The 14097-nt window shown below is 47.0% G+C and overlaps 1 protein-coding gene across 1 annotated transcript in view; it reads left to right on the forward strand.

Moving 5' to 3' along the window:
- Positions 1–7802: 7802 nt before the first annotated feature.
- Rarres1 (retinoic acid receptor responder 1) overlaps positions 7803–14097 on the forward strand; it is a 36276-nt gene continuing 29981 nt past the window's right edge. The window contains exon 1 of the mRNA XM_052180387.1: positions 7803–8261. Within this exon, the coding sequence (XP_052036347.1) occupies positions 8004–8261 (258 nt within the window). The 5' untranslated portion in view covers positions 7803–8003. The remainder of the gene's footprint in view (positions 8262–14097) is intronic.

The raw sequence follows: 14097 nt of genomic DNA on the forward strand, positions 1-14097 counted from the left end.
CAAATCAAAACAACCCTGAGATTTCACCTTACACCAGTCAGAATGGCTAAGATTTGTGGTTCTTAAGAGCATTCCTGTAATTACCACCCTGGAGAGGACTCAAAGACTTTAGGAGGGAGTCAGGTACAGACCACAGTGATAGCATCTGCTATCACCTGAGTTTTTGATCTTAGCCATTCTGACTGGTGTGAGGTGGAGTCTCAGGGTTGTTGTGGAGCGAACTCAGGCGCTTGGCAGCGTGCACCCTTACCCACTGAGCCATATTGCTGACCTTGTGGAATATATGTCAAGCTGGAGCAACATTATCACTCCTGGTCAGGAGCGTGAAGAACCTAACCGCACTTTACTCTGTTTACCTTGACATTTGTAAGCAATGCTCGATGTGCCATTAAAGTCTGCTCCACCCGCCTGGCCCATAAAATTAAGACAATGAAATCACAATGAGCCTTCACAAATAGGTGCTATCTTACTGCAGTCTATCCTAGCTTGTCTGGACTGCACCGTCAACCTTCTCACAATTTAGGATAAGTTATATAATTTACCAAATTGCCAGGAGTCAATAGCTTTATTTAATTCAAACGACAGATGTTTCAAAACTATTCATCTTTTAGGGCTTGGATTTCTAAAACTTAAAATATCTTACTAATAAGGCACCCACATGGTGGTCAAAGGATTCTTGCAGAAGGTGGGAAATGTTACTTAGTCCAAAGACAAGACAATGTAACTAAGAGAGTTCGCTTTAGAGAGTAGGTCCAGTTAAGTGAGGGTGCTTCACAGTGGATGTTCGCTCTGAATACCTCAGAATCCACTCTGAGTCCACCATTCTGCACAGGAGAGGCCAAGCCAATCATGTTGCCTGTGGCAGGGCCACTGCACTGCGCCATGCTTATCAGTGCTTTTCTTTCTTTTTTAGAGAATGTGTTGTTCTTGTTGTTCAAGTATGGGAGGCGAGGGGGGAGTACAAGGGACCTTAGAGGCCCGAAGTGGCCATCAGATGCCCTGGAACTGGAGGCCAATGGACCCAGAATCAAGGTCACCTTGCGTAAGTCTTTGCAGCCCCGAAGCTTTTGAGATGTCTGCCAGACAGGTTTCCACTGCGGAACTCCGACTACTTTTCCTCTCCCTCAGCAAGTCACTGTCCCTGTTCCAGATGAGCTCCCTGGTGTCCTTCCTGATGTCCCCCTAACTGGTTCTCTCAAGCACCACCTCATGTCTGGAACAACTGCCCTTAGCTCTTCTGAAAACCTACAAATCCAGATTTTCTTGATTAGCTTCTTAACATGAAGGTGCACCCATTGTGTCATTACCTTCAAAGGAACTCAGACAGCTGGAGCCTTTGCATCCTAAGTCTCCAGGGTGATCTGTCCTGTCCACATTAGCCAGGTGATTTCCTTATCAACCCACGTGTGTTTATCTCCACTATTGTAAACGTGCCCTGCAATACAGCTGTGGAAACAATGTGAAGGAGGAGAAATCCTGACCACACACTCTCTCTCACCCACTGTCTGTTATCTAGGCCATGGCACTGGGCAGCTCACTTCTGTGCTATGAAGGGCTGGCTTTGCCTGAATAGCATACTCCATGCCAATTTACCTTATAAGCATTAAGGCTTTTTATACAAATGCTAAACAAAGGGAACAAAGGGAAGGGTCCTTTGTATTTAGGTGTGTCTCTCTCTGTGATGAAAACATCAGCTTCTTAACCAGGAAAAAAATAAAGTTTATTATTTCAAGCTTTATTTCAATGTTCTTTGCTTGAAAAAAAAATGAAGTAGACCCAATGTGTAACGTATTTGATATTTCAGTTTATAGACGACAGATACAGTTTTTCATTCTTGGAATGGCGAATGTCCTGCCTTAAATGACTGATGGAAAATAAAACCATGCCAAATTCACCAGAACCATAGAACTTAGATTTACAGACGCTAGCTTCTTAACTAGTACGGCATTCCAAGATTGATGGCTTGCTTTGGAAACTGCAAAATCTAACAGAGATTAGTAATTATTTCCATTCCATTATATTAAAAAAACAAAACAAAACCATCTGTTGGCAATTGCATGTTAAAATAGGTCTATAAAGTCTTTGCAAGAGAAGCATTTTCCCCCAGAAATCCATATAATTTAAATTACCTTTAGCCTCTAACACGAATACATGAGGATTTTAAAAGAATTGCTTCCTGACTACAGCTAGGTGAAGTACAAGATTGATTAACAAGTCTATTTATTAATAACCTCATGCTTAGTGATGCCCTACATCCAGAGCAGAGGCACACACACAGGTTCCACTGTGAACTTTCAGGTACAGGCAATAGCAAGATCACTAAATAAGCATGGGAAACTTGATACTTAATCTTCAATAGGAACTATCGAAGTTTCTACAAAGTTTCTGATTAGCCTAACTGCTACTCAGAGAGTCCTAAACTAAGCTGGGAGCTTCTCCTAGACCATGTATTAGGCTTATGAGGACCTGACTCCAGAAAGGCTTCTTACTAGACATCTGGGTACATAAACCAGTCCCTGTTTCCCTGTATTTCAAGCGAAACTAGGAGAGTGATTTTTTTAAGTCAAAATAAATTAGGAAATGGGAAATTGGTAAAATGAAATTAATTTACTCATTGTTTAGCCAGAACTGGGGAAGCTCTTTGTTTGCACCTCTGAAATATATATGTGTGTGTACATATATCTGTGTGTGTACATATATGGTTTATATATGTGTGTGTATACATATATGTGTATATGTGTGTGTGTACTATATATATGTGTATACATATAATTTATTTATATGTGTATATATAGTTTATATATATGCATGTATTATGTATATACACACATATATACATTATTCGCATATATATGTATGTACAGACATATATAGTTTGTATATATGAAACAATGGCAGGACATATACATGTGTGAGAACTATCAGGGCAGTAGGCCGCTCCCCAGCCTGCCACACTAGCATGTGATTCCAGGGGAAATTTAATTTATGTTCCTTGTTGTAGGATGTTTCTTACACCATGTCAAGCTCACTGAGAGGTGAAGGGAAAACACTTCATCCACAGCCTTCATCCATAGCCGGGTGAACCGCACAACTTAATGTTTTCCACCAGCTGGAGACAGGCAGAAAGACGTTCTCTTAATAAACAAATAAACAAAAACGGAAAAAAACAAATCCTGCCTTTTGGTTGAATGTCTCCATGAGAATTCTTCTTTTGAAATAAAATATCCCAATTTGCCTCAGTTCATGTCGCTCCCACAGTCTAAGCTCTTCAGCTCTCTCCCTTGGTCTCCCTCCTGTTCAGGCAGGAGCAAGATGCTCTGAGGAGCTGCACTGTGCCCACCTCCTTTTGTTTCTCAGAGTAAACAGTGGTCCCCAGAGAGTTAGTCTTCCCTAGGGAACCCCATTCTGGGGAAGGAAAGGCCGGAACCTGGTGCCAACTCAAGGAGTTTACCTCCTGAGAATAAATGTCACCCAGTTGTGACACTCATGAGACCACCTTGCAGGACAGACTGAGCAGGTGACCTGACGGGTAAGTCACAGGCAGCGGCACACCAGAGAAGACTGCTTGGTTGCACACATACATGCCCCTAACTCTTGCATCAGGACCATGAAAACTGCGCTCTCTCTCTCTCTCTCTCTCTCTCTCTCTCTCTCTCTCTCTCTCTCTCTCTCTCTGCTATTCACTATTATCTCTGTAAGTGGCTACGTCAGCTTGGTAGGACTGCCAGGACTCAGACTTTGACTCAAACAACCCTGGCAACACCTGAGGCTGTGGAAGAGACAAGAAGCACCTGGACCGAACCTGGACTCACTCCCTGTTTTTAGAATGATGTAACCTGCATGCACAACTCAACCTCGTTAGTTCCCAGTGCACTCTACAGAATCATGGAGACTTACAAGATCATCCCGTGAGAAGAAACATCTAGCACCACGTCTAAAGCATGGCTTCCCAAAATATCAACTGCCATTGCATAAAATGAGACGTCACAGCCAAAAGTCAGCCCAATATGCTTGCAAATCTGTCACCAGCCACAAATAGTTAAGATGATTTAGGTAAGTTTAAATTAGGATTTCAGGTCTTCAGCCACATTTGGCATATCTGACGCATAGCTGAAGCTACATATACCTAGTGCGGATATGACATTTTCATCAGAAAGTTCTATTGGACAGTGCCCTGTCCACTTGGGTTCTGAAGTACAAACATCAAATACTTGGTGGCAAAAGAAGAATGAGCACCTGTTTTCTACAGCCTCTCTTTGGGAAGGACCTTCCTGGTCTCCAGTTCAGCCTTCAGAAAGAATTTGCTTCTGCAGGGAAGCCTCAGCTCTTAACCACCCAGATTTAGAAAATTCTAGCTAGTGGCTTGGTAGCAGCCTGTCTCCCTTTGCCCTGCAGCCTTTGACTCCCTTGTAGAGTATGAGATAATGAGGTTAGGTGCTGGAAGCCCCAAACTCAGGTCCTTCTCCTAAACAAGGACCGCTATGGTCTTAGTATACCACTGTGAGTCTGGGGGGTCAGCAACACCATGAAATCCCCCATGAACCCAAGCAACTCCATGGCAGAGACCAGAGAGGCTATATCTACCAGGAAAGCAGTTGACTCTATCAAGTAGGCCTCCTGTTTTTCTGTAGGCAGCCAAGAGTCTTCCTCAAAGGGTTGTGAGACAGATATGGGCTAGGGGCACAGTATAGGGAATGTTTAAGTTCACAAGGTCTAACCTTAGCAAGAGCCAAGGCCCCACAGAACATGGAATGGAGGCCAAAGGAATCAGATGAGCTACATTTTCTCCACTAGTGTGCCTGGTTCCATGGCCCAGAAATAAACATCTTTCCCATCCTGTCTGGACTCCAGTGGACCTCAGCAATATGTAGTCAAGGTGGAATTACCCCTATCTGTCTGCCAAACCCACGCACCTTCACCTCTGCCAGGGGGAAGAAATACAAAAGGAATATAGATTTATATGTGGCATGATTGCTAATAGTATTTATAAAAGACTGGGCTACAGAGGTTGGAAGAAATCTCTTTATTGAACACCTTTTATTGAATAACCCAGCAGTTTTTTTTTTAATAACAACCTCTTCTTCATTTATAAAAAGAAAGTCACAGCTAGATTTATTCTTTGTCAAGATGCTATTTTCTTTTTCATATGTTGTCAAGGTTCTTTTTAACTTGTTAGCAGCAGCAACAGTGATAGCGATTTCAAATAGCCATTACTTTGTGCTCAGCACATACGTGTGGCTATATGCACACTTGAACCTCACAATCACCCAGTAAGGCAGGAGCTGCCACCCAAGCACAAACGGGAAAATTCCGCTTAACCCAAGCATCCTGGCTCCAATCCGGGACTCCAGGCTCTGGAAAACCTGGGGGTGATAGCACGGGTCAAAAGACCAACATCGTAAGCCCCATTATCCAAAAGCAACCACTGCAGCTGTTTCTGGTTGGTTCTTCCAGGGGCATTCTGTACATACATGACTATCCAGGGGGCACTGGGAAGTCTTGACAGGGAATATGGGTAGGGACACTTTTGAATTCAGAGTGAATTGTGAAGGTAGAAAAGAATCTGCATGTGTATGCTAACAGCTTAGTACATACACACTGTGAATTAGCTTACTTGTTCTGAGTTAAGCCCTGGGCAAACCAAGGGTTGACGCCAGAAGACACCAACTAGATTCCATATTCCTGGAAAGTTCCTGAACTTAAATGTTTACAGAATGAGAGAAGCTTTCAGGGCAGATGATGAGAGGAACACAGCCATCGCTAATGTCAAAGATGGCTGACCACATGAGCAGAGGGGCGTGGCAGCTCCAGGATGATTGTCTGCCTTGTTCCCCTCCTGGCTTGATGAGATGGAAGGCAGCTTGTCCTCGGGATGTTTATCCACCGCCTTCTCTGATTACCTGTTTTTCTCTATAAAGTTTAACATAAGACTCAATCCATCTCTGCTCATTAGCATTTGTGACAGGAGAGGGAACAGGTATCCTGGCCACTCATGAACACTAGGAGATACACGTCTTCTGACAGCTGGTGTCCACTTTGCTTTCCAAGTGACCCTGTGGGCACTGACCATGGTTAGTCTAGGGACAGGGTGAGAGAGAAGGAAATAAAATGGAAACAAAGTGTGTGTGGGCCTTTTGAAATACTCCACCAATGATTCTGCTGCCCAAGACCTGAATATACCCAAGTAAAATTTACACAACCTTGAACACAATCAGGGATTGCTGCACTGTCCCAAGGCAGGGGGGCCTACAGCCCACACTACCTACTCTTGGCTCTGAGGCTGGGGGTCCTGGCCACGTCCACAGTAAAGCCTGCTGTTTCTCTGAGTGACTGTTCTCTGTCCTGTAGATGGGTGTTTCAAACTATCAGGGATGAAGGAGAACCTAGGTCTTCTGCCCTCAGGAAGCCACAGAGTGGCTTGGCAGACAAAGCAGATGCTGAAAGAGCTGGATGCTGGGTCAGAGGCTCACACCAGCCTGGGGGTGGGGGGGCAGGAATCTAGGACTGAAAGCCACTGCCCTTTTCTTCTGTTCTGCTTGCTTTGTCTTTCTGTGCCCAAGGCTTCTTGTTTCCTTTGTGTGCTTGTGTGGATATGTGTGAGATGTGTATGTGTGTGCATGTGAATATATCTGCCAGCCCTGACCTGGGTTAGATCACTATCTTAGGGCTTCCGGCTCCCTCCTCGGTGCTCTGCAAACAGCACGGGACACGTTCCATTGGCCTCATCGACTGTAGGTGTGCTGCAGATGTTTGTCCTGGTTGCTCAAACTCATCTCCCCATGGCCAAGGTATTTCATACATCTGCAGAAGGAAAGACAGTCCACAGATGGGCATCAGGGAGGAGTATTGTTTGGACAGTTGCTCTTTGTCCACGGGCTTGGTGATCCTAAGATGGCTCCTGCCAGAATCCAATCTTTGAGTGCTGGAGTCTAGGGCAGACGGCAGGCAGGAGGCTGCAGGCTGGAGTGGCTGGGAAGATACCCAGTCAACCGCTCCCTTTCTTTGGCTGGAGTCTCCTAGCACCACAAGCAGTATTTAACAGACTTGGTCTCAACCATTCTTTGGGCCTTCAGTATGTCGACCGCTGATGACGAGGCTGGCTAGACCGTATGTGGACCGCTGATAACGAGGTGGGCTAGACCCTTGAGCATCTCCAGTTGTTCTAGGGCTTCTCCCTTTCTGTCTGTCTTACATTTCATTTCATTTATTATTCAATTTGTTGTGTTGTAGGTGGGTGCGTGGTGGTCATAGGACGACTTGCTTAAGTGTGTTCTCCCTTCCACTACGTTGGTCTTGGAAAGAGCCCAGTCATCATCGGTGGCAAGCAAGCACCTCTCCTCGCTGATCCATCTCGCAGGTCCCCAAAGGGCTTTCTCCCTCACCTGTGGTTTAGAAAATAGTAGCCACCTCTTGCCTTCAGTGATGTGTTGACTCAACATTGGAATCTAGCTTCAATCCAAGACCCCTCTCCAGTATTAATTTACTTGATTCTCAAAACCTCTGTCCTGTTGCCACCCCTCCTCCCTACCTTGCCTGCAGGTGCTCACTACCTGCTCCCGCCCTCAGCACACTTTCCCTACGTGCTGAAATTCCTCATTAAGGCCTGAGGCCACCGGTCCCTGTCACCACCTGACTCCTCTTTCACCTGCAACTAACCTCTGGAGTGGGTTCGCTCTAAAACCTGAGGGTTACGAAATCGCAGCAGTCGCAGGCGATAAGCCAAGTTCCCAGAGCTGGAGTCGGGGTGTGCCCTCAAGGAGGCGCCCCACTGTCCCATGTCCCCTCTCACCGCGTCATCAGGGACACGTTCTCTGACCCGCTCTCCCAGAGGCGCCTTCTGGTTCTTCTGCTTGGACTGAGGAGGCGAGGAAGGGCGGCGACCCGGGGGCGGAGGGGAGTGGCCGCCGTGGCCTATTTCCGCGAGCACTGCGAACCCTGTTCGTGGAGCTCCGCGCCAGCTTTCCCCATCCACGCAGCCTCGTGGGCCCCCGCCGTCCGCATCTATGCAGCCCCGTCGATCCCCGCGGCCCGCGCTGCTGCTGAGCCTCTGGCTGCTACCGAGCCTCGCACTGGCCGCTGCTGCTGCCGCGGCGCCCGCGAACCCAGAGTACACCGACGTCCCCGGGCAGCCTCCGGCAGTGGGGCTGCCACGCGGGATCCTGCAGCTGGCGGCGCGTGCCGCGCTGCACTTCTTCAATTTCCGCGCTGGCTCGCCCAGCGCGCTACAGGTGCTGGCCGCCGTGCAGGAGGGCCGCGCGTGGGTGAGTGAGCCGCGACGGGGCGGGACACGCACGCTCGGGGACCACAGCGTTCCCAGCCCGAGCTTGTGTCGCGCAAGAGGCGCCGAGCCCTCCAACGCTGCCTCTGCCTTTCCGGTATTTCCGAGGCCAGAAATACTTAGTGTGTTTGGGAACGTGAGAAAAGGGTCCCACGAACAACAGCCCCTGGTTCGGGTACCCAGTGTGGGTTACGGTTGGCAAGCGCACTGTGTACCCAATCGACCCATGGCTTAGACTCTACGGCTCCTACCAAAGTAGGGGAGATGTGTCCAAAAGCTAAGCCAGCTCTCTGCATCGCAGACCTCAGACCAGTTTCTAGAGTTTCCGTTGTGCACAGCAACCGTGCAAAGGCTTCAGGATAAAGTGGTAAAGGTTACTCAGGGGTCTGAGCAGGCACCATTCTGTTCTGGTGTTCTCCTGATCTATCCAGGGAGTGACAGGGCAGCAGTCTCCTGCAGAACTGAAAGCAAGATTGAAAACATTTCAGCTCGTGGGTCGTTTGCTGATTTCCAGACAGTGGTTGTAGAAGTGGAGTTGTATGAATGAAGCCACGTGGTTCTCTTCATTAGACAGATTTTTTAAAAGTTACACAACTGCAGAGTCCGCAGGCAATGAGGCTCCCCGATGTTCCCCAAAGACACTCATCTGCAGCTTTACATCTTATGCAGAACGGAGCATAGGAGTTAGATTGGTGGGATCCTCATCCTCCGGCTAGCATCAGATGATGTGAATCACCTTTTCGACTCTCAACCTAATTTCCTTATTTCTAGAAAAAGACAAACTATTGTGAGTGTTAAACAAACAAATGGTAACAGCAAAACAATCTTTACTGTCTCGGGGGCATTCCCTACTCCAAGCTTCAGAGAAAGGGAGTCACAACTTAAGAGCTTGTCTTCTTCTTCTTAGAGGAATGAAGAACCCTGAAGGCAGCCTCCCTCATTAACAACAACAAAGAAACAAAACCCCAGATTGATAAAGTACACCGATTTTCAAACATTTCAAACCAGGGATTATTTTCCTTCAATCCAATGTGATTTTTAGAAGTCATAAAATAGGACTAGTGAGATAGCCATTGGGTAAAGGTACCTGCTGGCAAGTCCGAGAATGTGAGTTTGATCCTCTGATCAGGAGGTGGAAGAAGAGAACTGACTTAGCCAAGTTGTCCTCTGACTTCCTTGTGCCTGTTATGACATGCATGCACACATGCAAGAAATAAGTGTAATTTTTAAAAATCCTACAATACCTTGTATTTCTGTTCTTTTTTTATCTACTCTTTAGAAACGGAGTCCTTGGCATCTTCACAAATAAAGCTAGCTCTCAGCACCTCCTTCCCTTTCCCTTCAGGTTCTGTTCTGCGTCTCGGCAGGCAGCGGTTCACCTCAAGGTGACCCTACCTCATCCCAAGCTGTGTGTGCATGTGGATGCAGACAAACATGGTCGGGAGGCCCTGAGAAACATTGTTAACATTTCCCCTTAACCTCCCTGATAATGTAACACTTATGTGATAGCGGGAGTCCGGAAGAGAGGCCAGTGCGCCAGGAATCAATTTCTTCCACAAACCCAGCGAAACTGTTTTCCTTCAAAGTCACTAAAAGTCCACCCTTAAAGAAGATCAAGCAGGCCAATGTTGAGGTGACCGACACCTGGTAAGGGCATGCAAGGCTCTGTGAGAGTGGGGAAAGCAGGAGGACTGGCTCCTGGGATCTGTAGCAAGGGCTGTTTGTTTGTTTGTTTGTTTGTTTATCGGTGGTCTTAATTCAGACGTGGGCTAGCATCTTTAGGAGAGGCGTTTGTTGTTTTGATTTTGTTTGTTTGTTTGTTTGGAATTCTTGTGGTTTTGAAGTGCTCAGCCAACCAAGTGAGAACACAAACTCACCGCTTCCGGAAAGGTGGTTGATTATAGGAACTTCTGTTCCAATGACAGGAGCAGCCACAGCATTCGCCCAAAGAGACAGGGTTGGCAGAAGGGCACCCTTCGTTTTCCGTCTTTATCCCATGGCACTTTGGAAGGATAGTGTACTAGGTCACCACACTGCGTCTGTCCTTCACCCGGGCCGGGCCAGGGGAGCAGTGGAGCCCGAGAGAGGAAAATACAGCAGACAGCTAAGGATCGCCCTCCATCTGGGGATGAGGATTTCTTCTGAACATGAGGGGCTTGGGACAAAGGAAGGGCCCAGCAGCAAGTTATTAAATCAATTTAAGCGAGTTCAGTTGCTTTAATTTTGGGTTCTAGGGATTGAGTCTACAGCCCCATACATCCCAGGCACGAATCCTGCCACTGAACCACATCCCTAGTTCTATGTAATGAGATGATGTGTGCTATAGATCATGTATTCACATGATAAAATCGAGAGTGGCGCTTTAGATACATGTGCATAAACTAGGTCGTGAGGAGGGACGCAATTCTTGCTGTGTATTTCATCCTTAAACAAAACAACAAAACAAAACAAAATAAACAAAATCATGACAGCCAGGCACCCAGGAGATTCCAGCTCTAAGATTGCCTCAACTGTCTTTTTAGTGCCTCAAGAGTCCTCATTCTAGAAGCACTATTGCCCCCTTGTGGTCAGATGCAGTAATCACTGCAGATTATGGTTTAAGGAAGAGCAAGGACCTGGTCTCTGGTTTTCTAGTTGCAGAGGAGACCTTACAGCTGCCTGTATTCTCAGCTCCCCCTGCTTGGTGTCACCTTGTTCCTAGTCCTATACTACCATTCACTTCCAACTTTCCTGCTACTACATGGCACAGCCTCAGGACCACCGTGGGCGCGGAGAAGATTCCAGGAAGTAGTGGAAATTCTTAGGTACTGGTTGTCCCGGATGGGGGGTGGGGGCCGGGGGAGTGTCTCCATTACTAGATACATTGCTTTCACTGAATTTTGGGGATTTGAGGACAGTCTCCTAGGCATTTGCTTCCTAAGAAAGTCAAGTCATTCTGGAATCAGCTGGTTTTGGGGGAATCCAGACCAGACAGAATAGAGATAAATGGCCGGGCAAGGTGCAGTGGGAGAAGGGGATTGCCCACACTTCATTCCAATAAAAACTAGGGAGTATAAATGGATCCTTTTATATTTGTGTAAGGCCCTTTAACTGGAACTCCATGGGGTTTTTCTCGTAAGAAAGCGTGTCTCTAACACATCATTTCAGTCTCCGTTTTGGTTCATGGCCAGCAGGGTGTGTGCTTGGGAAGGGTCTGAGGCACAATCCTCCAGCCTTCCTTTCCCTTTCTTCCACAATCTTGGCTCCCTCAGAACAGCAAGAGTTGAAGAGACCACCCCATCAATCTTTCTGGAGCATTCAACTTGGATTTTGTGAGTGTGATAGCTAGGGGGTTTTGTTGTTGCTGTAATTTGGGTTTTTTTGGGGGGGGGGGTTGTTTTTTGTTTTTTGTTTTTTGTTTTTTGTTTTTTTGGCATCTTGACAAAAACTAAGCAAGAAGGAACCTCAATTGAGAAAAAGTCTTCATCAGATCGGCCTATAGCCAAGTCTATGGGGGTGTTTCCTTGGTTAATGATTGACGTGGAAAGGTTCAGCCCACTGTGGGCAGGGTTACCCTGGGCAGGCAATCTTGGGGTTGTATTTTTTTAAAGAGTGTGTGCTGAGCAAGCCATAGGGAGCCAGCAAAGCCGTGTGACCTTTGCGTGAGCTCCTGTCTTGGCTTCCCTCAAGGATAGACTGCCCTGGGAAACTGTAGACCAAAACCAAACAAAACAAAACACCCTCTCCTCCCCAAGTTGCTTGGGTTGCTTTGGTCACGGTCTCTATCAAAGCAGTAGGAGGCAAATAAGATCAGTGGGCCTGGCACAGTTTACACCCATTCTGCAGTGCTCACCCGACATTAGGTTTCTAATTAGGCGGTAAGTGAATCTCAAGCAGCCAGCCCGCAGGCATGCAGGCAAGCATCAGGCTGTTCTTGTCAGGCCAGGAGGTAGAGCAGTGGCTGTACTTCCAGGATTCAAAGTAGCATGGATCTGAAGCGGGAGCAAAATTTGTCCCCTGGGCCATACAGATCCAAGTGCACATACTCCATCCAGTAAGAAAACCTCATCGCTTTTCCATCTGTGGAGCACTTTGGCCCAGTGTTAGCCACCTCATTACGGCTCTTCTTGAAGGCCTGCCTCCATTAATGTCAATAATTCAGAGTCAGTCTTAAGAACAGGGAAGCAATGCATTATGTAGAACACATTACATGGAAGCAAACACTGGGGCCCTCAAGAGGCTGTGGTGCAGGAGGAAAGATAATGAAAGAGGAAAGTGGAGGGATGTTTTCTTTCACTAAAAGAAAGCTCTTAGCTGCTTTTAGGGCCTTCACAAGACAACAGCCAAATCAGAGGCAGCCCTGTGTGGGGTCCATGCTAGCTGGCTTCAGACCTGCACCCTGCCTAATGGGGGAAGACTGTACCCAGAGCAGAGAGGTAACACACGCCTGCCCTGGCCTGAAAATGCTTAGGCACAGTACAGTCTGTGCCCATCATTCCATCCCCCAGTCTTCGTCTGCATTGGGAATATCAGCAGGGGTAAAATTTTCCCTGGCTTTCTCTGCAATTTGCCCCAAATCACCCAAGCTAACTGTACCCAGATGAACTACCAAGTAGGCACACCCTCAACCATCCTGCAATAAATTGGCTTTATTTCTATTCCCCCTCCCCCATTTACAACACTTTAATTTGGTCTCTTACAGGTGTTTGTACTCATGTGGTGTTGGTAGTGCTCCAAATAAAGACTCTTGGGAGCCGGGCGGTGGTGGCGCACGCCTGTAATCCCAGCACTCTGGGAGGCAGAGGCAGGCGGATTTCTGAGTTCAAGGCCAGCCTGGTCTACTGAGTGAGTTCCAGGACAGCCAGGGCTATAGAGAGAAACCCTGTATCGAAAAAACCAAATCCAAAAAAAAACAAACAAACAAACAAACAAAAAAACTCTTGGGGGTGGGGTGGGGAGCGATGGCTCTGCGCAGGATTCTGCCCTAGAGTCTTCCTTTAAGGCTCTTAATGGTGCTGTTGGAAACTGAATGCAAATGCCCAGTGCCCAAAAGAGTGATTTTTAGTATTAAATAATACACAGTTTTATGTATTAAAACTGCTAAGCAGTGAGTCATTCCAGGCTTAGATATGTCCACTTGCAGCCAGGGCAGTGGCAACTCATCTGGAGAATGTTTGTTAAATAAGAGAGCCAAGCCCACCCTGGTTAAGGCTACTAGGCATACCAAGGGTCCAGCTTGGGTTATCTGTTACGGTTGTTCACTGCATATCGGCTCCTAAAATCCAGTTATGAAAGAGAAGCTTGTATGTACTTGCAAAAAAAAGACATATGTGAGTCCATAGGCTCACCCAGGGCGTGTGTCCACAGAAAGGTCACGAGGGATCACGACTACTCGTTCCGTTCCTTCTTATCACCATATGACAAGTTACCCCAATGCTAGCAGGTTCGAAACATGAAGTACATTCGCTTGTAGTACTGGAGGTCAGAGGTTGAACATGGCTCACACTGGGCTGAAAGCAAAGTGTCCCAGGGCCCCGCTGCCCCAGGGGCTTAGGGGGAAGTCCCATTGCTTTGCCTCTTCTTGAGATCAACTGTGCTGTTAGTTCACGGTTGTTTCTTATCCTCAAAGATGTCACCTGTGTCACCTCTTCTGTCTCCAAAATAAACTAGAATGATCTTATCAGTCCCTACTGATTAATGAGCAACCCTGGGGAAATCCCATTTTGTAATGTGACATCTATAGAGTCATTGTTTGCCCAAGCACACCAGTTCTGAGGCCCTTAAAAATACTTCCCACATCACCAGGCATTATGGTTCTTTGAAAATGGCCGCCTTCGTTC

The sequence above is a fragment of the Apodemus sylvaticus genome, chromosome 4, assembly GCF_947179515.1.
Source record: "Apodemus sylvaticus chromosome 4, mApoSyl1.1, whole genome shotgun sequence".
NCBI classification, from domain to species: Eukaryota; Metazoa; Chordata; class Mammalia; order Rodentia; family Muridae; genus Apodemus; species Apodemus sylvaticus.